Raw genomic sequence first — 25,866 nt, forward strand, 5'->3', positions numbered from 1 at the left:
TAAGACCTGTGCCCCGTTGTTCAAAACAACCTTAGCTAAGATCAACCTTAAGCACTAAGGTTAGAGTTACGATCACCTTAAGAAAAACATACGCCTGTTGCACAAAACAACCTTAGGGCAACCTTAACTTGGACTCCAACCTTAGCCGTAACCTTAACCTGTGGATGCCGATTTTCTTTCTCAGGCGCACATTTTCATAAGGTTTGAAAAGTGAACGTTGTGCGAGAATTGCGCTAGCGTGGTCCTGGATCTGTGTACGGCTATAAAATTAAACAGAAATGTAGAATATTTAATTTCCCATTCGTTGGTATAAATATAACTGTGACAACCTCAAGGATTTGAGAAATAGATACTGATAAATATTGTCCAAAACTTTTGTGTGCGTTAAAAATCAGTAAATTTCTCCGTTTTCATCGTGTACCAATAAAAGAACTCTGCTACGATTTTTTAAATTTATCATCTTTACGAAAAGTGTGAGCGAAGAAAATACAGCCTAATGTCAGAACGACATAAGTGTATATGAAATGGATTTATGTGTTAATGCACAACGTTATACGCTCAATATTAAAAATGGCCCGTAATAAATGTCAAAAATGGATTCTCTTCTATGCCGTATACAGGGAGATGATGCACGCATAAAGATAAGGGGACATAACCCCGCTATGCTTTACATCAGGTCAGTGTAACTAAGATCACATGGAGAGAATTTGCTGTGAATACGGACTGTATATTTTCGTAATGTTTTGTACACAGTGAACAAACCTATTCCAATACAAAGTTCCCCAATGTGAGCAGAGACGTTTTGGTAGTTTCACAGTTTGTAAGGAAAGATACCAATGTACAAACTCGCACCTGGTCAAAATACGCAAAATATACATCACAATACTGAAAGTGCAATCGGAATGATATGAACATTGTGTTTACTCTTGTTCAACCGACCTTCACCTCAAAGAAATTGCCTAATATGTGCAACAATGTTGACGTGTGACATCACTACCCATGACCGATTTCTTTCAAAATGGCGGCTTTGCTGACAAAGGTACATCGGATTTTGCGAGGACTCTTGCCTTGATTCAGGGATCTTTTGAACATAAATATGAGATGTAAGTAATCAGAATTATTCTGAGTATCTGTGTTTTGTTATATGTTTTTATCGTTTTCAATGTAAATGACGGGAGAGGCCAAAAATGAAGTACCGTTGTCGTTCTGCTTGATTTTGCGTCAGTCATGGCGTCACGTTGCACGGAAACTTTGACAGTTGCCTATGAATCATTAAGTGATTGCATTGTATATTTTTTTAAGTTGCTATTTCTTGCTGAGATACTCTTCAACTCAATATTCTAGGCGTACTTAACCATTGTAAGCAATGATTACACGCTGGATGATGGAAAATTTCCGAAAATGGCACGTAGTGTAAAATCGTTTTTTTTCTTTGTTTACATTTGAAACGCACAGTCTTTCGATCACCGCGTTCTTTCTCGTTCGTTTTGTGTAGACAGTTGGTGTTGGTGACAAAGACCATTTGTAATTTGATTCTATGATGTGTGGAGAATTCAATGATGAATTTGTCGCAGCAGACTGTGAAGTATACGTGATATAATAGGCGTCTCAATATCGGCCTTGTCGAAACGTGATTTTGTAAACACTATCCAATATGGCGGAAAGCGCACTAAGTGTATTTTCGAAAACATCCCAACCAATTCTTGGTTCATCGGCGACGTTTCAGAATTATCATAACTGGTTTTCATGAAAGCTTGATATAAGTGATCATTAATATGCTATTGTTGACATTCCCATTTCTGTACACTCTCTGCTTCCTCAAAATAAAAGCAGCAGCCATATTCCCTTTCCAACCTTAGAGACGCTAAGGTTGGGTCGAACCAACCTTAGTTATCAACCGTAACTTAAGGTTAACCTTAGCTGAGGTTGTTTCGTGCAACGGGAGGCTAACCTTAGTAAAGGTCTAAGGTTGAAATCTTAGAGATAAGGTTGACCTTAGAGATAAGGTTGTTTTGAACAACGGGGCACTGGTTTGTCACAGTGCTTCTATATTATCGTCTGACACATTGTGTAAATTCATTGAACTGAATTAATGAAGCCGACTTATCGTTCATATTTGTTCTTCAATCATGAAAATGAGTTTTTATAAGGTGTTTTATAAGGCTTTGTGTTACACTGTTGACGATTGGTTTATTTAGGCGAGGGTGTGTGACTGTCAACCAATCAAAGCCAATTTTAACCACATTTTTTTGTTTCATTACAATTTCGGTGTCTTTCTTGCAAGTGTGCATTTCATTACATGACAGTATTAGTTATAAAAACCACTGACTATGAAATGGACTAAGAACACTTTGATAAAAGGATATTGAAAATCATGGAGTATAATTTGACAGTTGCTTTCAGAACTGAGAGGTCTCCTTATAATGGTATCTGAATTTAAACATAATATAGGCTCCCTAAATCTTCGGCTAAAAATAAAAAGTAAATACTGCCTGGGAGACAATATAGCAGGCAATGGTCACTCCTCAAATAGCCCCTTTACATATGCCTCAACCTGTCATGTGACCACCTGTGTAGCCAATATGGCGGCAGTTTAGTTTTTAGGACTGAACCTCAGGTATATTTTCAACAGCTGATTACATTCTGATGACAACGGAAAACCTACAGGTAGAACATAAGTTAACTATTTTGTCACTTCAGTTTAACTCAAATAATTATTATTAGTGTCAGCATTTGTACAGTAGATTTGCAGTAAAGTTTCAAATCGGTATGTTACTAGGCTCACTGGCTTCAATTCTAGGTATATAGGGAAGAAAGACTAAACTCTCTCACTAAAAACTTCTTTCACATAATCATATAATTTTTAGAAGGGAAATATGCCTTTAGTTGAAATGTACTTGCAAGTAATTGTGATAGTTTTGTAACTTCCAAAAATTTGTTAGGACTGTATTTGAGGTGTGTGAAAAATATGACACATCGCCTGTCTGAACTGACCTGCCATTGAAATACTACAGGATGTTGTGGCAATAGTTTTGCATTCTTTAACATGTTTAGGGAGGGATGGCCATGGTGTATCATTTATTTTATTTATCTTTTATTCATTCACATGTATTGCTTTCTTCTGTTCTTTTTAATTCTTGCTCATTCATTCGTTCGTTCATTCACAGAGGTTCAATATTTTTCTAAAATCCACTTGCCAGAGGGCAAGTCAGTTCAAGAAAGTAACTTGTCCTGACTAATTTTCCACCTGCCCTGATTTAATGACACAATGTTTGATGTGAATGTTTCCTCGACTATTTATCAAAGAGTGATACATTTCAAAGAACAATAGCTATTTTTTTTATTTCTATTGCGAAATTAAATAGGTGCATTATGAGCAGTCAAGAAATGACATCCAGGTTTATTTGTAGTTTAAAACCATATGTTTATATCTATTAGCCCACAGACAAGTAAGATGCCATTATTTGATTGCCTGAAACTAAAACCGACTTGTCCTGGGCATTGGGTGATGTCATTCATTCGTTTGTTCGTTGGTTCGTTCGTTGGTTCATTCATTCATTCATTCTGACTCATACAATAAACTGGATGAAGAACGTTTAAATGAAGCCGAAGTTACGCTGGGAACAAACCAAACTGTGTGTTGGAGTATGATAAGGCACATGCTAATCCGTACAAATGGTAAAGAAAGCAAGCATATGAATTATGCCTGTTGCAGATTATCCCTGATACTGCATACAAACAGATTCATCAAGAAACATTCAAATAAATGTACGAACACATTCATAAAAAAACCCATTCAAATAATCACACTCCAACACATGCATCAAGAAACAAACAAATAAACACACTTCTATACATTCATCATGAAACAAGCAATTAGTCACACTCCAATAGATTCATCATGAAACAAGCAAATGACACACTCAAATTAATAACTATACATAAATATATTTCAAGAAACACCCAATTAATTCACACATAAACATCGAGAGGCAACCAAATAATTATGGCCCAGATAGAAAAGTATACCAACCTCTATGTGTATCCTAGTAATCCTTTCTTATCCCTTTATTCATTATCGTCACTTTGAAATTTAATGTGTTATATAATTTAATGTGTTCCCTCCTGTTGTATATGTATCACCTGTTTTCTCCCTCTACCATTCATACTTGACAGAGGTACAAGAAACTGTATTGAAATGTTGTGTTGGAGAATTAAAGAAGTTCTCATCCATATATACTTGTTTTATCTGACTTCCCACTTCTAAAACAATACCTCTCAAACAAGTAATTACGGCCCACATGAACAGATGCATTAAGAAACAACCAAGTAAAAAAGTGGAGGAATTTCAAAAGTAAGCAGTCACTCTGGTATTTCCTTCATAATATTTCAGTGTAAATGTAAATTCATGGTAAAACAAGTATCCTAACATTCCTACAGATGAAAGAGGTAGCTATTGTAATTGCCAACATGACTGACTGGTTGAAACGTACTGATTAAGACCAAAGATTGATGACAAAATCCCAATGCATTCCCCACGCTAGTATTAATGTGAGTGATCAACATTGTTATCCTGCAGTTCCCTTCATGAAGCAACCTTTACTAAGGTTAACTTGAAGTCCCTTTCTTTAACACTGTACTAAGGTTACCTTAGTGACTTATGATCACCCCTTAATGCTTCGTTTGATATCAAAACTTTGACATTGTGAACATAATAACTTTAAATTTATGAAGCATAAGTATCCAGTAATCACTGCTCAAAAGCACTTCTTGGGATTCTACAGTATCTGTAGTCCTTTCAAACACATCCAGGGGTTCCAAAAATTTTTAAAGGCCTCATGCCACAGGGCAAGTGACCTTAAGAAAGTAACTTGTGCCGACAAATTTTCCTTTTGCCCTGATTTCTATGACATAATCATGATGATGATGATATTATGAAAGAATAAATCAACATGGTATTTGATGTTAATGTTTACTGGACTATTTATTGAAAGTTATAAAAAGCAAAGAAAGACAAGTCTACTTTGTTGTCACAGCAAAATTTAATAGCTATATTTTGAGCAGTTATGAAACGAAATCCAAGTTTATTTGCAGTTTGGAATGGTAAGCGGAAATTATCAAGTAGCCCTGGGATAAGTAAGATACCATTAACGGACTGCCGGAAAGGAAAACTGACTTGTTCCACGCATTGCACAACAGGATTTTTTAACCTGCCATCTTTCATGAACATATGTATATGCCATGAGATGTAAGAGACATATATCAAGAACTATGTGACATACACATTTCAAGATACACCAACATGAATTATCAAATAAATGGGAGTTGGCATTTCAGCATTACATTCAAACCCTGGCATCTCCTTGATGTGTAACTTGAACATGAACATACCATACATCTAATATTTTATTTCATTAATATTTATCAGATGAAATGTTAAATGGATGTTTGCAGTACTGCTTACCAGACATGTTCAAATTCAGGTGTGGAAGAAGATGACATTCATCATATCATGACATTAAAGCATTAGAACGTTTCCCATAGGCATACACATTTATAAGTCATTATGACTCCCTCGTGTCATCAGTGGGAGCCAAGGACATGTTTTGGGGAGTCAACTTATATCAGTGTTTGCCCTTGGAATAAAAAATTAGGTGTCATCATGACTCTCTGGTCATGGGGATCATGTCATATTTGGGATTACTCTCTCTTAGTAAAGTACAAATTCTAGTACTTGTCTTTGGTTGAGTCCCATTTGGGATTCGAACCTGCACCCTCAGAGTGAGGCACCTAATGGTCATCGCAAAAAGTCAATATGGCCATAGAAAAAGTCAAAATGGCCACACATTATTTTTTTTCACTTTAATGAGTACTGTTCTTGAAAAGCTTTCTCAATTGTTTAATTACTCTTGCAATCTTGTCTTCATTAGTACTTTTCGGTGTTATTTCAAAACCTTTGGTCACTTGATAGTGTTCTGATAACATGACAATAAGTAATTGACTTATGTGTAATGATACTTCACTATATAATGCTGGAAATAACTTTGGGGAACTTTTTCATGGTCACCACTCCTTGGGACTGGTTGTTTCAAAAGCTGTCAGGAACATTGGACATTTTAAATATAGTTTCTCATTTAACCAGTCATTGTTAGGCACTAGAAAGACAGAATAAGGTTTAATGTGTTGCCAGTTAGAGCTTCTTGCAAACAAATACTGTATTATCTATGTACATGACTGACAGAACTTAAATTGTCTGTCTGTAACTAGTGGTGTTTCGATTAACTGAAATAATCGAAGACTGGTCATAGTGAACAAACGACCAAGCAAACGATCACATTATTGAACACTAACAATTTTGGAGTTATTGTTACAGTCTCTGAAACACTTGCCGATGGAAAATATCTTTGATGTTGTCAGGGCCTGAGAAATTGTTTATTTCTTAGAAAACTCACTTCATTAACTAAAAGTCATGCCTGAATATTTGTTTAAGACTCCAGGAAGTTTATTTCCATGACATATCAGTCATCAGTTTAAAGTAGCAAGTTGCATCATGATATACATATCTGCAATAAGCGGGATAGGTAAATCTGGTAAAAGGATGCTAACCAATCGCTAACATACCTTTTAAGTGAATGAAAAACATGTAAATCTTTATTATCTATTAGTATTATTGTATTATCTACGTGTAAGACAGACTAAACTTGGATTGTCTATCTGTCAACATACTTTCTAAGTGAATGAAACACATCTTTATATGACTGTTTTATTCATGTGCACAACTAAATGAACTTAGATTATCTATCTGTAATCTAGGTTCATGCCCGCCTAACCCAAAACTGGCTGTAACTGCTCTCTTGTACAAACAAACACATTGGGCTATGTGGGAATGGTTAAAATGTTTGGGTTCAGGGATTAGTCGTATTAAATAAACTCAAACTTCTATACAGATTGATATAGTCTGTTTCAGTTTATCATCTGAATATACACTTTATAATTAATAAGTCAACATTTATTAAGTAGGAAGTAGCATCAGCAAACATGACAACATCAGTTTCACCACATTGGTATCTGGTCTTCAGAGACTGGGGTTGAATCTGCAGATCTCGATACTTCTTCTTCTTCTTGTACATCAGTCTACCTGTGGCCTGGAGACGGATTGTTGAAATTTCATTCTTGGCCTGCATGGTTTTGATGACATTGATAAACTTGTACAGGTTAGGATGGGTTGTCTTGATGGCGCTATTGAGCTTATGGTGCCACCCTTCAAGATGGCTTGTTGTACAGGGACCCTGGGTGTCAAAGTGGTTCCACGTCTGGCGGCCTTCTTTCTGAACCCACTTCTCAGTAACATATCTATGTCCGGTATTTCTGATGTTCGGTCTTCCAAGCCCTGAACCCATACATTGTCTTGCTTCTCTAATGGCACTAGTGGTTCTGTGTTCTGCTCGACAACCCATGGGATGATGTCAACAGTGCCAATATACTGTGTCCTTATGTCTGTTCTTAATGCTGAACTGAAAGCCATTGTAGACTAGAAATTGTCCACCTTTATGGTTATCAATATATTCAACTGAACAGGGCTGAACAAATTTTGAAAACTTCAGTCACCCTGCAGGGCGAGTACTTTTTTTTTTGTACTCGTCCTGCAAGATTTTCACTCGTCCTACTTTTTAACTGAAATGATCTGCAATCTCACCATGATCATGATGTGTTTTCTTGAATAAAAGATATTGATTCCTATAGATTGTGTTATTGTCTTTTATATAGTCAGTGAACAAACATTATTCTATACCTTCTGGCTAGGATCCAAATGGAAGTTCAAGTATTAAAAATGACAACAGATGTGTGAGGTGACTGGTTTTTAATTGTCATGAAATTACATCACTGTAGTGACAATGGGATTGAACCAACATAAAACTAGAGCAGATGTAAATTAAAAATAAACATAAATTAAAATACTTGAATAAAATCAACAAAAAGCACTGAGAATGTTCCACTTGAAGTTGTGTACTTAAATGGCACTGACTAGAAAAATGGACTGGACTTGAGTACTAACTAATAACTTTCATTTTCCTCAGTTATTCAATTTCAATCGTGAATCTCATCAACAGGGGTGACGGTCTCTTCAGACACAGTGACCTTTTCTGGCTTCAGTTCTGGACATTTATGTCCATGTACATGTCTAATGCCTTTTCCACAATGAAGCCAGTTGATTATTGACTTCTGGGGTTCAAATTCTTCAAATGATGGTCCATCTATGTTTATCTGCAACAAGTTACTCAATGTATCTTGGTTCATGGAAGTTTTCAGATTTGTTTTCAGCCTATTCATCCGACTAAAGCTACTCTCACAGTCAGCTGTGCTTGGTGATACTGTCAACATGATGTTAACTAGAGGAAAGATGTTGGTAAGGTTGCTTTCTCTATCAGGACCACTGCAAACTAAAAATTCATAAGCATCAATAAGTGATTGGTTCACTAAGTCCTTCATGTACATCTTGAGGTCAAGCCACTCATCCACAGCCTTTGTTTTTTCTTCATCTGTCAGGAGAGGGCTGTAGACCTTCACAAGCTTCTGAATCTCAGCATCTCCATATTCCCTGAATTCATCAGGCTGTGTTTCATAGTTTGGCCACTTCCTGAAATCAAACACAGTGAAGAGAGAGTGTGGTTCTCCACCAAGGTGTTTGATGAACCTCTCCTGAAGATCAATATAAATTGAGTCAAGAACACAGTCTATATCCTTGTTGACGTTATCATCATCATCACCATGTTGTGTCTGTTTTGGTCTTCCTCTTTTCTCAGTTCTCATCTCTTCACCTCTGAACTTTCCTTCCTTGCTTTCTTCAAGAATCTTTTCAAACATTGGTCCTTTCTTTGACTTCATTTTCAGAAATTTCTCCCTTAGTGTCTCTATTCTTCTTTTAAGTTCAGAAATGAGTGACTTTTTCATTTGAAAAGCCTTGGAAACTTCACTTACAAGATCAGTGAAATCAATCATGAAATGTAACATCTTCAGAAATCTTCTACTTTTCAACTCTGCTAAGTTGTTTCTGGCTTTTGCTGAAGATTCATCCTTTCCAGAAGCAATCTCGCCCAGATGTACAACAGTTACTTCAAAATTGTCAAGCAGAGATTTCAAAGCTCTGTGCTGACTTGCTACCCACCTCACTTCTTTGATTCCTCCATAATGTTTCAGTTCCTTGTCAAGATTTTCTGCAATAACATAGAGTTCTCTTCTTCTTTTGGGAGAATAATAGAACAGCTTGAAAATTCCTTTCAGAACATCTTCAAAATTCTTCAAATAATTGCACTCCTTCTTTGTGTCACAAACTGCCAGTTCCAAATTATGAGCAATACAATGCACAACCGTAATATACTGCTCACAACCAACAGCGTTATACTCCTCTTTCAGCTCATCAATAATCAGTTTTACTGCTCCTCCTTTCTTTCCAAGATTAACTGAAGCACCATCTGTGTTGATTCCGACTAACTTTCTCGAAAGATCTTCTTTTGACAGTCCCACAGAACTAAGCCCCTGAAAAATTCCATCTTTTACACCTTTTGCATGTCCATGTTCAAGGTCAACAATATCTGCAAGCCTAGTCTTCAGTACACCATCATCAGTAACATACCTCACATATACAATCTCTTGTTCAGTTATAGCACTGTCAGTTGAGCCATCTGATAAGACACTGACAAATCTACACTTCTCAAGTTCACTAGCTGTATTTTCCTTCACTACATTTGCTATGGATTGTACAAAAGTCGCACAAGCATTCCTATTCAAATAGTTTGTTCCAAGGGAGAGGCCATTCTTGGACTGTAATTGGCAAAAACTTGCAAATTTTGAAAAAGGTTCCCCTTCCATGGCAACATAATAAGCTGTTGTAAAAAGCTTGTTATAGATCACGCTGTTTTTTTCGTCAACTTTCTGCATAGACTTAGTGTATTGTGCTGTTTGTGGATTTTCAACAACTTTCTCATGTTCACAACACTGAATGTGCTTCCTACTTTTGTCTTGGAATTTCAGTGTCTCCCTCCTAAATTTATCTCTAAGACCTATCACAAGTCCACATTTTGGATCTGACAGTTTGGGGTATTTTCGGCATGGAATACAAAATAATTCATCTTCCGACTCGCTAAATTTCGCCCACTTAAATTCCTTATACCACGTTGGTTGTACTAAACGTTTTCGTTTTTCTCTGTCATATTTCTTTTGACTTAGCTTTCTTTGTTGAATTTGTTTTTCTTCCGTTTTCTTTTCCCCATCTCCTGCCCCTCCCACATACTTTCGAATGTCCATGCTGGCGTTTGTTGATGCTAGCAACAAGCCCCTTACATCCATGACAAAAGCAATAGTAGAATTACCTCCCCTCCTTATGTATTTAACACTGTTATTGATTTATTATTGGCATAAGCAACACGATCAATATTAGTACGCTGTTGTTGATCAGTGCACGTTTTCGATTCTTAAATGGCTTGTAAAATACTTTGTTTAATAAACTGAAGATGTTATATGCTTTATTTGACAGCAAAAAAATGGTACTCGCCCGATAGGACGAGTAGTTTATATTTTTAACTTGCACGACATGAGGTACCACTCGTAAATACGAGCGGACGAGTGGATTTGTTCAGCCCTGACTGAAGCTGTCTAAGTTGACTGAAGCTGTCTAAATTGTCCGAGTTTTTATACTATGAACTTGACGACACTGAGTGAACACTAAAGATAGTGAGTGAACGCTCACCCAAGGCATCAGCGGGCGAAGTTGTCCGACTCTTTATCCAAGGTAGTGGGTGACAAAGAGTGAACACTCACTCAAAGTATCGGGGAAATGGGCTATAACTTATAGCGTTCATCCTGTGTAACAACAATGATCCTTTGGGCTTGGGACTTAGTGGGAATTGGGAAAAATAGATTTTGGGCTAGGCGGGAATAGGGGAAATCGGATTTTGGGCTAGACGCGAGGACACCGTAATCTATATGATCCAACTGAGATTGAAATTATGTACACTGACATGCAAACGACTGTACAAACAATGTGCATGATTGCTGGAACTAAGATTTCCTATTTGTAAATCCATCCTTTTCAGCTGTAGGGAAAAAACTGTACAACTACCTATATATTCATATGCATGTATTGGTATGCATGCATATGAGTGAGTATATGCATATCACTGTAATATCAATTACATATGTTGTAGAATGGGAACAAACATGGACATAAAAATATTTTAAAAATTCTCAAATTTGACCAAAAAAAGTTTGATTTGAGCACTGTGTCACTAGGTGGTAGCAGGTCAGTGCTTGTTGACATACAAACTGCCAGTGAAGTCACATCTAAAAGAATATCAGAAAAAAAAACACAAACACGATTATGAAATGGACAAGAGTAAATGTATGTTGAAAGAGAACGTCACTCACATTTGATAGTTACGGTTGAGCTATTTCAGTATTGAATTTACAGAGTCATATTGACGTCTTCGTTTGTTTGGCAACTTTGACTGGTTGGAAACCGGTTTCCTGGTAGTTTGCAACAGATTAATTCGGGAATATTCATCAAACTCATGTGGCCGAAGACATACATATTGCTGGAAAATGGAATAAACAAGCCACCAAGGTGCCTGGAATAACATTATTCAGCAGTATTATTAACGGTATGTGTAAAGTCTAAAATGTCTTAGTCCTGTCACAAACGACTGAGTATTCCATCAATGAAGGCTTGCAAATTAGTTCTAAAGACATCAATAATTCTGACGCATATATTCATAAGTTAGTTTAGGAAGTAAAGTAGATTAATGCGTACATGTTATCAGGGTATCATAATACCTACTCGAGGGAGTCCATAACAACGGCCATTTATACAACGAAAGATGAAATTGGCAGTTACCAAATGCTGAACACGGGCAGAGAGATGTCGATGTGTCACGTTCCAATCAGTTTCTTCAACAATCATAACTTCTACTCGGACTGTTTTCATATATTCAACAATAATTTTGACCGATCTGTCGCAAAGGACGCAACACCGCCATTTTGGAATGCAAGTCACAGACATGCGCAAAAGTATTTCCGGTCGGATATGACGTAGGGAAATAGCGCGGGAAGTTGTGTCATTTTAATGTTTACAAAATAGTAAGTTATTTAGAGCTAGGAAAACAGTGAGTCACCCGGCACCACCAATGCCTCCAAAACGTAGACTGAAATCAGGTAAAATACTGTATAGTTTTCTCGAGGAAGGCGGCATATGTCTCATCCAAAGTAATACTCGAAAAAGGTTATCGAGTCAAAGCTAGAGTCATGGTCCCCGTCGCTGGCTCACACTGGGCTACTTCACAGATGTAACGGTTGCAGACTGGCTACAGTTTGGTCGGCACATTCGTGGTTAAGTTTAATACTGTTTCTACTATTTAAAGAATTTGATACCGAAAGAAACTCCGAAGAAGAGAAAAAAAGCAACACAAGTCTGTCCATATGAGTTTAATTCATATTTTATGTAAATTTACATCATAGTGACCAGCCATGATTAAGATGAAATGTCGTGTTGTAACACCATTTATTAAACACAAGATGCAGCGAGACTGACGGTAGCGACGTCTGTCGCTATTGGATCACATGACTGGTCACATGATTACACACCAAGAAGAAAAACATAATGTGTTATTTTCTTTCATTGTCCTTCTGGATAAGCTTGTGCAACACAAGATTCAAAATTAAATTCACCTATACAGTCTTTTTTTAAGTACTTTCATAGTTTCATTTGCCATTTACTATTTTGGCATTTTGTACAGTCTGACAGGATTATCAAACAATACTATAAGCTAGGCCATATATAGAATTTATATTCTTGAATGAGGCATGTCAACAGGTTTTCCATAATCCAACAACATGACACAAACTGAATGTTTCAAATGCCCTTGTCCCAATGAAATTTATGCTGCATGGTATTTTTCAAAATTTAGTTAAACACTTAACCTTAGTGCAAAATGAATTCTTTGTAAGTGCTTTTCAACAAATGCCATTACATTTTAGTACCACATTATGTAAATTTACATTCAGAAATGTAGAAAATGTACATTTTGCCTTTTGCCCATCTCTGAAGCAGACGACAAGGTACTGAGATAATCTTCCACAATTCACCAGATAAGAATTAGACTGTCTATGCCTGGCCAGTACTTGGCTGGTACAGCATTGCGGTGTGGTATTTACGTTAACCACCCAAATATGGCCCAGTACAGTTTTGCCTGTAAACAGACCTCTAACGAAAACCAAGCATTGGTCCATTACTGGCTCTCTACTGGTCTACATTATGCCAGTACCAACGGTGCAGTTCAGAACGATGCCAGTACTGACCAAGTATTGCGATGTTACTTTGTTAGCTGGGTGAACACTAAGAATGGGTATGAAACACTTACTCTACTCCAAGCTAAGTTTGTATTCTGTATGTAACTTTTCCTCTCCGTAAATAATTGGTTTCTGTAAACAGTTGAGTCTATACCAGACAATCTCATGATCAACACCATGATCAACCTTGCATATCACTTACCTGCTGATTTTATTTCCATTTAAAGCTTTTATTTGTTTTTCCGTCCATTCTCAGACGAAGTCAGGACATATGCCCAGAAGTAAACAAATCTCAGGTTACAAACCAGCACCGAGTAGCAGAATGAGTCTCTGATTGGATTGCATTTTTCATTATTCCCACCTCTTTTAATGTGCATCTATAATATCCACTATTTGGTGCAGATCAGTAGCTTGAGATTTGTTTTCTTTCGGGTGTATGTCCTGACTTCGTCCGAGAATGGACGGTAAAATTTTTGAAAGCTTTAAATGGAAATAAAATCAGCAGGTAAGTGATACACAAGGTCGTTCACAGAGGTCAACGGAGTATAAATTGTGCAGTTTTTTCAACGATCAAAGCTACAAAAGTGTTTGTCAGACCGAAAACGAGCCGAGGTGAGCGGGGCCGCTATTATTAGTGTCACACCTTTCTATATCTTGTATATTTAGGTCATACTTCCAATTATGTACCAGTGTGGAGCACCTATGGTTGTACTATGTGATCATGGTCATCGTGGGTTGCACCAGTGGAAGTAACAGAGCACTAAACTGAGCCTTTAGCAAGTGACCAAGACTGTTGAATAAACATGGTCATATTAATCAACACTAAACCTAATAAAGTTAGATGACTGGCTATTAAATTTACTGTAGACAGACTCTTTTCTTGATCACTCTAGTACTTAACATGGGTGGATTGTCTTTTTACCAGCAGTTTGGTGTCACCATGTGAACATATAAACTGATAGACTGATGCTAGATGCAGGAGTTCTACATGACCTAGCATCTTGTGAAAAAATAATGGAAGCCTAACAAGTTTATGTTGCAGATACAGGGATCATGAAAGTGCTGATAAAGTGCCTTGTCAAGGGTCACTTAGAAATGGGGTATATGGCTAAATTTGCATTGATTCTGAAGGTTTATGCATGGGAATCACCTTTACATGGTTTTGCTATATACATGACAAAATACTGTATGTCTTGTATTGGGGATTGTTTCTCTATTAAATAAACATCTCCTCAAAACAATTCAAAAACCTATTCTTCACTTTCCATCCCAGACAATGAGAAGCCAAAGAAGTCCAAGTCAGAAAATGCACCACCTGAAGTCTTCACTCACTGGCTGATGAAGTCTGAGCCAGAGACCCGCATGCAGAAAGGTGTTGATATGAAGGTCAGTGTCACATATTTTAAATGGAGCTGCCATGACGTTTAGGGCCACACTTTTTTGATGGAGGTCCGGGTCACAATTTTGAAATGGAGTTGGCATAAAGGTCAGGGTCAAACACTTAAAAGGGATTTGCCATGAAGGTCAGGGTCACATTTTTGAAATGGAGTTGCCCTGAAGATCAGGGTCATATTTTAAAAAAAAGTTGCCCTGAATTATCAGGGTCACATTTTTTAAGAGGAGTTGCCATGAATGCCAGGGTGTACATTGCCTAACATTACGAGGAATTGTGTACATTGCCTGATTTATTAACCCAATTATTGTACAGATTGATTGGTTGTGGTACAGGGATTATTGAGAAGACACAATTAGCATGGGTTTTGTGCTGTTGGAATGAATAATTGGTGAATATCCAACCAGTTCATTAATTGAAGCACAAATGACTTTATTTCAAACAGAGTTAAAAATTCTTGATGTTCTGATGTAAAAGAAATAGTATCAGCTATGTAACACAAAAATACAAATTAATATTGATTTAATTACTGACGCGAAATGGTAGCATCTGCTGTTATACACACAATGACTGAGTGCATCAGACGATTGTACACAATGACTAGTTATTTCAGATAAGGTGAAAGTATTTTTAAGACTCTAGGAACTGAAAAATGAGACTTATTTTTTTTTCTTCTTTTGTTGTTGTTTGATGCCATTCCCAGCAAATATTCCAGCATTATGGTGACAGTCTGTAAATAGTCCTGTGATCAACAGCATGAGCATATGTAATAAGTGGTGGTGAATGCTTTCAGTTTGGCCTGGAGGACCTGAAGAAATGTCCTGAGCAGACGGCATGCTGGGATGGAGTGCGAAACTATCAGGTCAGGACAATGGATGTCCTCATCCTTTTAATGTCACTCATTGCTACCAGATATTATTTCACATTATTCATATAATTGGTATGATACTGAAACAGGTTCTTAGTAAGTACCAAAATGTTTTCAGTTTTGATTTCAGGTTCTAATTTTGCGAACTGAACATGTTCCTCAGGTAGTTTGGACTATGTTTTGTTTGTGTTGGTATTTAGAGGTGGTGGTGTAGCTTGCTTGTTAAGGCATTTGCCTATGATTCTGAAGGCCATGATTCGATTCCCAACTTTCCAATGTCCCTGTCATCATATTTCTGGAATATTGCTAAATAAATATGTTTACTGTTATGTAATATTTTGTGTATACTAATTCCAGTGTTGTTATATATACGCTATCCATAGAGTGTTATTCCATACCAGCGCACTGGAAAATGTAATTTATTGTGATCTTATGATTCGTTAATAACTATAATTCGATAATAACACTGGAATAATTATGTAAGACAGACCCACCTTCTCTTCACCTTGTTACATCGATCTACCTGATTCATCAGGTAAGCTGAGTCTTGACATGGGTGCTGCCATGTTGTGACTTCATAACTAGGTAGTGATTTTAGTAGATAGGATTTATGACAAGATAGAAAATAGTGGAGATCGAGGAAGACCATTAATTCAGAATTGGATGATGGCATCTCTGCTGATTAAAATCTAAATATATATTAAATATAAGTTTACACCCAGGCATGCCAGAGGCATGAAGCACAACTGCGGCAGCATAATACATTTGTGGAGTGATCTTAGTAGATGTGTACCAGCACTTACTGTCAGAAATTGTCTATGAGGGAGATCCAAATACCAACAATGTCTAAGTACCTCTCTAATCACCTTGTTGACCATTGCATTGGCAATGTTGACCTGACTGGGAGTGAAATTCAGGCAGGAATTGTCAGTACTGTTATATTCATATACCTATTTCAGGCCCGGAACTTCATGCGTGACCAGATGCGTTTGGGACAGTCTGCTTTTTTCTATCACAGCAACTGTAAGGAGCCCGGCATTGCTGGAGTAATACAGGTGGGGAATAGTTGTCCGGGAAACGAGCCCTGTTACACAGATCCTGAAAAATATATACTGAACACAGCCCATGCAAGTTTTGTACAAGTTAAGTACAAGTCTATGGTACAAATGTTGTATTCTGGTTCTTAATTTCATGATTTATTCACAACTGATGGACTAGATGCGGAACAAGTGAGTGGTTAGGTCAGTTGCTTTCATTGAGTGGGTTAGTGGTGATATTGGTTAGTTATTGATTGACCAAATAGTGCATATGGTTTCTCTTTGACTTGTCAAGGGGTGAAGATATTTGCTCGTTGACTATAAATGGTGATATTTGTAGCTCTCAGAGTCCTATGTTGGTAGAGATACTTCTCATGCTCCTCTGTTGACAGATTGTGAAGGAGAGTTACCCGGACCACACCCAGTTTGACAAGAAGGACGTTCATTATGACAGGTGATCCCCTTCATCCTAATGAACATTTGTTAAGAATATAAATAACTTGACAAATTATGGCAAACACAAATCATCTGAGTACAGTTAAATGTCTCTCACACTCGGTTGCGATGAATTCTTGGTTGTGTCAAACTCATGTTAGTCCTTGCCGTTCCTTGGTGCCAAACTTTTCCCTTGGTCCCATCTAGTTTCACATAACAGATTTAGACTGTATTGACAATGTTTGTGATGCAAACGACTTCATAGTTAGGGAAAAACTGCTGTCAGATAAACATACAACATCTCAAAAATATGACTGCTCAGGGTTTAAGACTTGGGCCTGTCACCCCATTTGTGAGCAGATTCAGCAGATGGTTACAGTGTTTTATGCTCATGTTTTGGACCCCAATCCAGTTCTTTCAGTGGGCTCCAGGCCATCCTGGATTCAGTTTGAATCAGTTTGTCTCTCACATGTCTGATAACTTCACCGAAGTCTGTGGTAGCCCTGCCAGTCAAGTCAAAGGCGTTTATTGTAGTTCAGGCCTCCTGCCTATATACATTGGAGTTACATGCATTATATAGTAACATCACCCAGATGATGTTATCAGAATATCACGCTTAGACATTGCATTGTGAATGTATTGTGATAGTTTCAAGTCGATAAAGTCATCATAAGTTGACAAGATTTGTTTAAATGCTGCAGTAGGTGGTTTGAAGCGGTAACATTGAAGAACATACTGTGCACATGAATCTATGTGAAATGGACCGAAAAATATCAAATGGTTTTCATTTTTAATAAATAAGTCACATAAAGCACAAATTTCATATCTGTCCATAGACACACACAATCCTTTCATTAATCATTAAGTTTGGTAAGTCCTAGTCTAAATTGTTGTAATGAATTTCTCAACTTTTTGGATTTGATGTTAAATGTTCTAGGTACTCTTCGGGTTGGAGTGGGGTTTTAAACATTGTATAGGAATCATGGCATGAACTATCATCTACAACTGAATGCCAGTCTTGAATACATATATTAATAGCTGTTTCTCGGAAGTGATACAAAAAAAGATTCACATTTCCAACTGACTGATTTAGCCACACAAAACCATAACCATAAGAAAAGAGGAGATTTCTAACATGAGGTGCCATGTTACTTGACCCAACTCATTCAGATAAAGAAGCATTTTGAAGGCCTTCTTAAGTAGTATATAATTTTCAGCCAGTATTTTATGCGTCTGATATAGGAATTGATATACAAAGGATGTCTCCAACATTCGCCATATACCATTTTGCACACCATGCTTCCCTCATTGTTAAAAGTTATTGAAATGATAGCGGGATGTGTCCATGTTTCCCAGTACGGCCAGCAAGGACAACCCTCGCTGGTTCATGGTCGATGTGAAATATGAAAGGACCATGAAGAGATTTATCTCACTGGCTGAGCTGAAGGTTCTACACCTGGAACACAAGCAGACAGGGGGACCACTCAGGGACCTAGCCCTCTTCACACGAGCCAGACTGTCGGTACAGCCTGTGAGAGAAGGTAAGACCCACTTGTTCCATGCAGTCCTGATTCAGCCTGTTCAGACTGTTCAGACGGGTCAGACACACAGCATGGTTTTACGATGGTCTCTCATAGAGATCTAAACAGATATATTCTATAGCATCCTCATGAAGCTGTTATAGTAGATTTCGATGTCTGTGTGACTGGATACAGGAATCAATAAGCTTTGTTCACCATGTATGCTCACCATGTTATCACATTTTTTAAGCAATCCTGGCCCAAGTTTTGAGGTGGATTACATAATTAGTTTCGGGTGTATGTATCACTGAATCCATTTTTAAGTATGGCAAGTGTATTTATAGCTGTTTCTTTGGATTCTTTGAAGTTGTTAGAGACAACTAACAGGAGCGGGTGGTCTGAATTACTGTTGACAACTCATCGTATCCCTGCATTGTTCAACGCTCATGCTGTTGATCTTTGCATTGTCTAGTCAAGGCTCAGTGATTTACAGAGCTGGAATGTTGCTGAGTGTAGCATTTAGCAAGAAACAAGTTAGATCAGCTTCACCAAGGTGGTATACTTCTACAACCAAGTCCACCTCTTTCCCATACTGAAATTGATCTACCTACAGTCCATTTGGGTTCAAATGAGAACGATTAAGGATAAAATAACTCTAAAGCTTACAAAACAAAAATAATACACATGGTCTAGAAACGACTCTACGAAACAGATTTTGAATCTTACATTTCACGATCGATCACGGAAAATGTTGTTAAAGAAACATCATGTAACACTGAGGGGTTACAAATGGCATTTGCAGCTGTGATGTTTTTTTCAACAACTTTGCAAGTGAACTGTTGGGTACAGAGGTTTCGGGACCATGTGTTATTTTGTGCACTTATCCCTATTTTGAGTTATTTATCATTCATCATTTGAACCCAAACTCACTGTGAAACCTACTCATTCCGTTTGCAGAGGAGTGGCAGTACATTCTGTCTCTGGAAGACCAAGAAGAAGGGAGCTAACTCCTCCCATCTCTGCCAACTGACATCCAGCTGAGAAACCAGTCCACTTCCAAGCACCACTGCAGAACACTGAAGGCTCACTCATTGAAGATGAACTCTCCTGGTTGAGAATATCCAGACCAGATTGACACTGTAGCATCAGTTTACGGAAAGGCCAACTGAATGTATTGTTTCACATATGAACCTGCCACATGTCAGCCAGTAATGAGCAGGTGTGCGCGATCACAGGCGAATGATGGTAAGAAAGGATGTTGAAATCATCAAAGTAATTGTTTGTCCGTTTTTTCTTATTTAATAAATTCAGTCTCTTCCAAATGATGTTTCTTTCCCTGCTGGAATTTTAAGGGTTAATAAATATGTAAATCAAGACTTTGATGTCGTTTAACACAGTACTGAGTGATACTTGAGCTTTATGAGGGTGGTTTGTAAATATTCAGAGACAATCCAGCGAATTGCCCTGAATTCAGTGCTTGATTGATTGGTTGGTTTTTGTTTAATTATTGCACTCCACAATATTTTAGATATATGGCAGCAATTAAATGTTCGAAGCCCTGTCCTGGTGTTTCCTGTCGTGTAATTGCAGGAATATTGTTAACACATCCTCACTCACTGTCATGAAACATTATTACATCCTGATCAAGACTTGAAGTTAAATCCAGGCCATGTGTCGTAGTAGAACTGTTTCAATAAAATCAGTATTACCATTTGAGCAATCTCAATGAAATATCGTTTATTGGAATATGACACCTTTCCATTTGTAAACAGAGAGCATCAGAAATTACTTCCTGTAGAGGTTGAGTCTGTAGAATTGTCATATCGACCAATCAGCATTGCAAGTGTAGTAGAATTAGTTTAGTGCTGGGAAACATTCATGGGATCTGATATTTTGCTTTTTGTATTCTTGAAAAGAACTTACATAATTTGAATGTGAACCTTTGTTATATTTGGGATTAGGGTCCAGTACAGATTTCTGTACAGTTTGGGATCTGTATTCAAAATTTCACTCACTGATTCAGGCTTTTGAGCACCAACCTCCTGGATTAACTTCAGCTGAATGGGTTAGATATTGACTAAATTTAAAAAATCGCTAAAATCTTTAGTTTACTGAGAGCATTATCCCAAATATAACATGTTACATTAGACCAGTTTCTAACTGGCATTGTGTATTGTGAATTGTAACAATATTTCCTTTGTAGTAATGGTGAATACTTAATGGTACACCATTATGATGATGTGGGCATTTTGTCTTTTCTGTTGTTAAAAGCTGTTACTTCGCCTAAAGGGCGGTACCATTGAAGCCATTAAAGTGTTCTGTCTGGTCTTTTATTCATTTATATCCAAAATTGCCAAATTGACAGTGGGAATTAAATAAGGTTCATATTTTCAGAAATCTGAAATCAGGAGCAACCCATGATCAGAGCTTCAGATAACTTTTTTGGTCACTGAGTTATGTACCAGTACTTGCTTTTGTTCACCTCAATTGGTTGTCCTATATTCCCTTGAGTTACTAAATAAATTGTTCCCACCTCACTCAGACTCATTTGGGTAATTTGCAATCCCTTCTAATTGTGAAAATGTGATATAGTCTAAATATTAGTGCTTGTTATTTATGTTTGATCTGTAATACGAGAAACAATAAGAAGCCAAGTTCATGTCCCTGAAATAAAACCTCTCAGTATACCTCCGGTATTTTAATCTATCCTCTGATACACATGTAAGTTCAAATGTAGGTTTTGAGTTTCCTCATAAATATTAGGGTAATTTTAGCTGATATGCTGCTTATTTGCACGTATATATCACTAGTCCATACAAGGATGTGTGATCTTCAAGCAGAGGTGCTCTATCAGGATTAAACATTTGTCCCCTACCATGTCTTTGTTTTCATGAATCCATGTTTCTTATTGAAATATAATAGTAATGAATATTTATAAAGTGTTTTAACCATGTGTGTGTGTGTGTGAGAGAGAGAGAGAGAGAGAGAGAGTTTTATGAAATCATTGTATAGTCATAGAAGTGAAAGAGGCACCATCATATTTATACATGTCTCAGACACATCTTATACCAGTAATGTGTAAATGTTTTGTTTGATAGTTTGTTAGTTGTTTAATACCACTCCTTAATATTCTGGATATATGATAGTGGTCTGCTAATCATTGTGTCTGGATCAGACAATCCAGTGATCAACATTATGAACATTGATCTTATCACCCAATCATGTTAGTTACCTCTTATGACAAGTATGGGTTACAGATGATCAGTTTCAACCAGATCTTCAGGACATCCTCATTTTGTCTCCATAAGTTGACTTGAGTTGAGTTGGGCTTTACATCACCAGTATTCCAGCCATACAGTAGTGACCTGAATTCATGAAAGGAATAGGTGAATCCAGTGACCTGACACATGCCTTTACTTACTCAAGTTCTGTGATGACAATACAGGGATAAAGTTGGTATCACTAATTATCGACCTGTGCACTAAGATACTATGTGTCAGTCAAGTCAGTAGTCTGACCACTTGATCCACCGAGTCGCCTCTTACAAGCAGAGGTTGTTGAAGATGTTCCTCAAGATGGCATCAGATGGGGTCGCATCACATGATGGAACAGTAAACAGTGCCATACAACAGTCACAAAACATGTCAATACATCACTGAATTTTGTATAAATCTTAGCAACACATCATGGTCAAGTTGAAAGAAAACACAAAGACAATTTGTCAGAAAACCAATGCAGGTCTCAGTTTGTGACATTGGGAAATGTTGTGAAATGATAAGAAAAAGAGATAGCATTGATAAAAAACGAAAATTAGGAGCTACTCCCAGTCAATACTGATAACAGGAATGGCACGGCGTCATTCTGCTCTTTATATAATTGGTCTCATAGTTTGTGTGTGTCAGCATTAATATTGGTGATGACTACCAAATACAAAGTAAAATCAGCATCCAGCAAGACCTGGCAAAATGTTGAAAGTGTTCTGTGTTTTAGGACTCAGCCTTTATCAGTATTCAAGCAATATCAAGGCACTTGACACCAGAAATAGGCTTCACACAAATACCCATGTGAGGAATCGAACCCGGGTTTTCGCCTTGTCAAGCGAACGTGTTAGGTAACTGACTGCATCGCAGCCCCTGAGGTAGTGGGGTACGTAGCTTAGTGGTTAAAGCCTTCTCTTGTCACTTTCAAGGCCTGTGTGTGATTCCCGACGTGGGAACAATGTGTGAAATCTATTTCCAGTGTCCCAACCATGATATTGCCGGTAGCCTAGTGGTTTGAGCGTTCGCTCATGACGCCAATTACGGATTCGATTCCCCAAGGGTACAACACCAGTTTCAGGTTTCTTAAGCTGTGACACTTCTAGAATATTGCTTAAAGCATCGTGAGGCAAGACTCACTCCCTTACTCACTTACATTTAGGTGAAAAATGTTCTGTTTAAAGTTGTTGGCAAGTAGAGTTCGTTGTGGTTCTTTGTTACCACGGGGCAGTTTAGTTTCCAATATTTATATAAGGTGCTGATGAATGAATGCCATGCCTTGAACATACCTGGCTCCAGTTAGAGAAACTGTTTCAGTGCCAGGGAAGCTACAATGTTGTAGGCGTGTCAATGACGGGCAGGTCATGGCTTATTTGAAGGATATCCCTAAGTTTCCATATGCTTTTATAGTTCTTCCCTCAACACCGACCCTGGCTCACCAGACCAAAGGTTACGGCTTTGTCATTTCGCCACACTTATGTATTAATCTGTATTTGAAATCCACAACGTTTAATTACACATTTCAAAATTTAGGTAATTTTCAGAATTGATTCTTCCCGTCGACAAGAAAGTACATCGTATTTCCAGTCCCATTCCAAGCAGGAACTGATCTTGCAAGGGAAGTAACTCTTGGTTTCATCTAAACGCCACAAGCAGCCGTAATCATTTCATTACGTTTTCGTCCAACACTTCAGAGGTCGCTTTGCAATCTAAGCTTAATCTCATTTAGACCCCCAACCCCATGGTGTAATCAAGTTAAGAAGCAGGCAGTATTAAAACAGGCTCTGGGAGAACTACTGAACGCTGGACCACATGCTTGTGATATGCTCAACTTGCAGCATGTCGTATTACAGACAGGAATTTAGTAATTCAGTTTTTAATTTGATAACAAATCCATTCACTGTTGAACATCTGCTGTTGTAGGACGCCTGGGCACAATGCCATAATAGCTGTAAAATCCCGCGTTCAGGAAATATCTCGCCCATCTTGACATCATGTTATAACTCACACTGCCATGCATGTCTGTGACAAAATCGACACATGCCAAGAAAAAGACTGTTGCATGTACAATTTCAAACTTGTACATGTGGAAACCGTACCGAGATAGAAGGGGCATGTCAGCAGACATGCAGCGTCAATGGATATGTTATATGTCAGTGGGTTAATGAATGGTGTCTGCGTATCGTCATCAATGTTCCAACTGTTTCTAACGATAAAAATGAGTGCTTCAGAAGTGTGTGATCGAGTGAGAACAACCGATCTGATCAGTATACGGTGGCACAGAAAGAGAGACCGAGAAATCGTTCGACATTTGGTTTGTTTGTGTTACACGCCACACTCGGACCCCACATATCTGGAAACCCCGGTTTCCGGACGATTTTTTATGTGAAACGAAACTTACGTTCAGTAATTATACTCGCTTAACCGAACCTGGATGCGACCTGTAAATAACAGAGTCCGGAATAGACAACCTCCTGATCAACAACATGAACAATCTACACACGTGGGATGCGATGATATGGGTCAATCCCGTTAGTCGCCACTGATGACAAGCATGGGTTTCTGAAGACCAGTTCTTACATGAACCTCAATCTACACAAGTAGGATGCGATGACGTGGGTCAATCCTGTTAGTCGCCGCTGATGACAAGCATGGGTTTCTGAAGACCAGTTGTAACATGGATCTTCTTGGCCATCCCCTTCTTGACTCGGAATCCATGAAAGGAACAGGTAAATCGCGTAACCACCTGATATCCGCTGGTATTCGCAATGTTACATTAACAAAAGCTCTGCGATAGCAGTGCAGATCAGAAATGGTAAAGTTGGTGTCATAGGTATCCAAGTATGGCTGAGCTGCTACACAAATTCGAGGCCATAATTATTGTGATATGAATACAGCAAATGATCTGTTGACCCATTACTGTTAGTATAAGCATGATGGTTCACTCTTGCAGGAAAACTTGCAGCCCTTAGTCGTCCCAGGATTCGGTAGTCATGGGTTCGAATCTTTGGTTCGTTAGTCTGTGTCTGTGTAAACATGACAATCGAAATTCAACATCCAGCACCCCTGCCTCAGTATCACATCTACCATGTGGGTTGAAACCAGTGACAAAATTCATTTAATGTTGGCTCGGAAGAACACAAATAGGTTTTGCGGGTGAATGCATTAACTAAACCCTGTAGTCAACCCTTCTGTGTAAAAACACCTCCAAAACTTTCAAATGCTTCGATGAACATAAATCTTAAGCCCTGTTTCGTGCTTTCTTTCCGGATTTGTTGTTCGGGGTTACCTCCCTTAAATAGATAGCGGATCCGAGGATTATGGGTTCTAATCCAAAATATAAAGGGCACAACACTTGGACGTACCATAGACCATGGGTTTCAGTGAGTGAGTGAGAATGGTTTTACGCCGCCTTGTGCTCCAGCAATATCACGGCAGGAGACAACAGGGGTGGGCTTTGGACATTGTACACATGTGGAGACTCGAACCTTGGTCTTCGGGTCAAAGCTTTAACCCTCATAGGTTCCAAGGAAGTGGTAAAGAATTATAGCCTGCGATATTCCGGCGCTAAACCAACATCCAAACCATTTCCAAACACACCGTAAATCCACCCTATTCTAAATACAGCAAGACCTGGTGCAGAATTTCGATATTTATTTAACAACCTGTGTTCCTGTGGTCCCCTATAAAAGTTTAAATTTAGTCAAATATGTATTCCATTCAAAACAGCATTATGTCCTCAACATGGCTGTGTTGCTCGGAAATACCTCCATAATTCTATAAATCTACTTGGACATTATTAACCGTCGATTCCTTATTTTGATCAGCCCTTATGACCATCTAATCCTCAAAGTGATCCTTATCAGCCGGGTCGAGCATATAATACTCATACCGTTCCGTTTGCTTCTAATTTTGACAAGGTGACTGTGTTGGTCATCTCGGCCAGAAGTCACGATTTCATTAAATTCTAATATTAGCAGTTCCCGCTGTGACTGCAGGCCTCCCCTCAAGTTAC

General features: G+C 38.0%; 2 protein-coding genes across 2 annotated transcripts; one reads left to right on the forward strand and one right to left on the reverse strand.

The window, feature by feature from the left end:
• Positions 1–8,088: 8,088 nt before the first annotated feature.
• On the reverse strand, positions 8,089–9,870 carry LOC137260764 (zinc finger protein 862-like). Its single transcript, XM_067798339.1, has one exon. The coding sequence runs from the start codon at positions 9,868–9,870 to the stop codon at positions 8,089–8,091; it is 1,782 nt and encodes a 593-aa protein (XP_067654440.1).
• A 2,183-nt stretch (positions 9,871–12,053) lies between these two features.
• Positions 12,054–21,468, forward strand: LOC137260954 (thymocyte nuclear protein 1-like). Its single transcript, XM_067798528.1, has 7 exons — positions 12,054–12,207; positions 14,615–14,727; positions 15,528–15,596; positions 16,562–16,657; positions 17,032–17,093; positions 18,431–18,615; positions 19,552–21,468. The coding sequence occupies exons 1-7, from the start codon at positions 12,180–12,182 to the stop codon at positions 19,599–19,601; spliced, it is 603 nt and encodes a 200-aa protein (XP_067654629.1). The 5' UTR covers positions 12,054–12,179; the 3' UTR covers positions 19,602–21,468.
• Positions 21,469–25,866: the final 4,398 nt, after the last annotated feature.

This window comes from Haliotis asinina, chromosome 14 (assembly GCF_037392515.1).
Source record: "Haliotis asinina isolate JCU_RB_2024 chromosome 14, JCU_Hal_asi_v2, whole genome shotgun sequence".
In the NCBI taxonomy this organism is placed as follows: Eukaryota; Metazoa; Mollusca; class Gastropoda; order Lepetellida; family Haliotidae; genus Haliotis; species Haliotis asinina.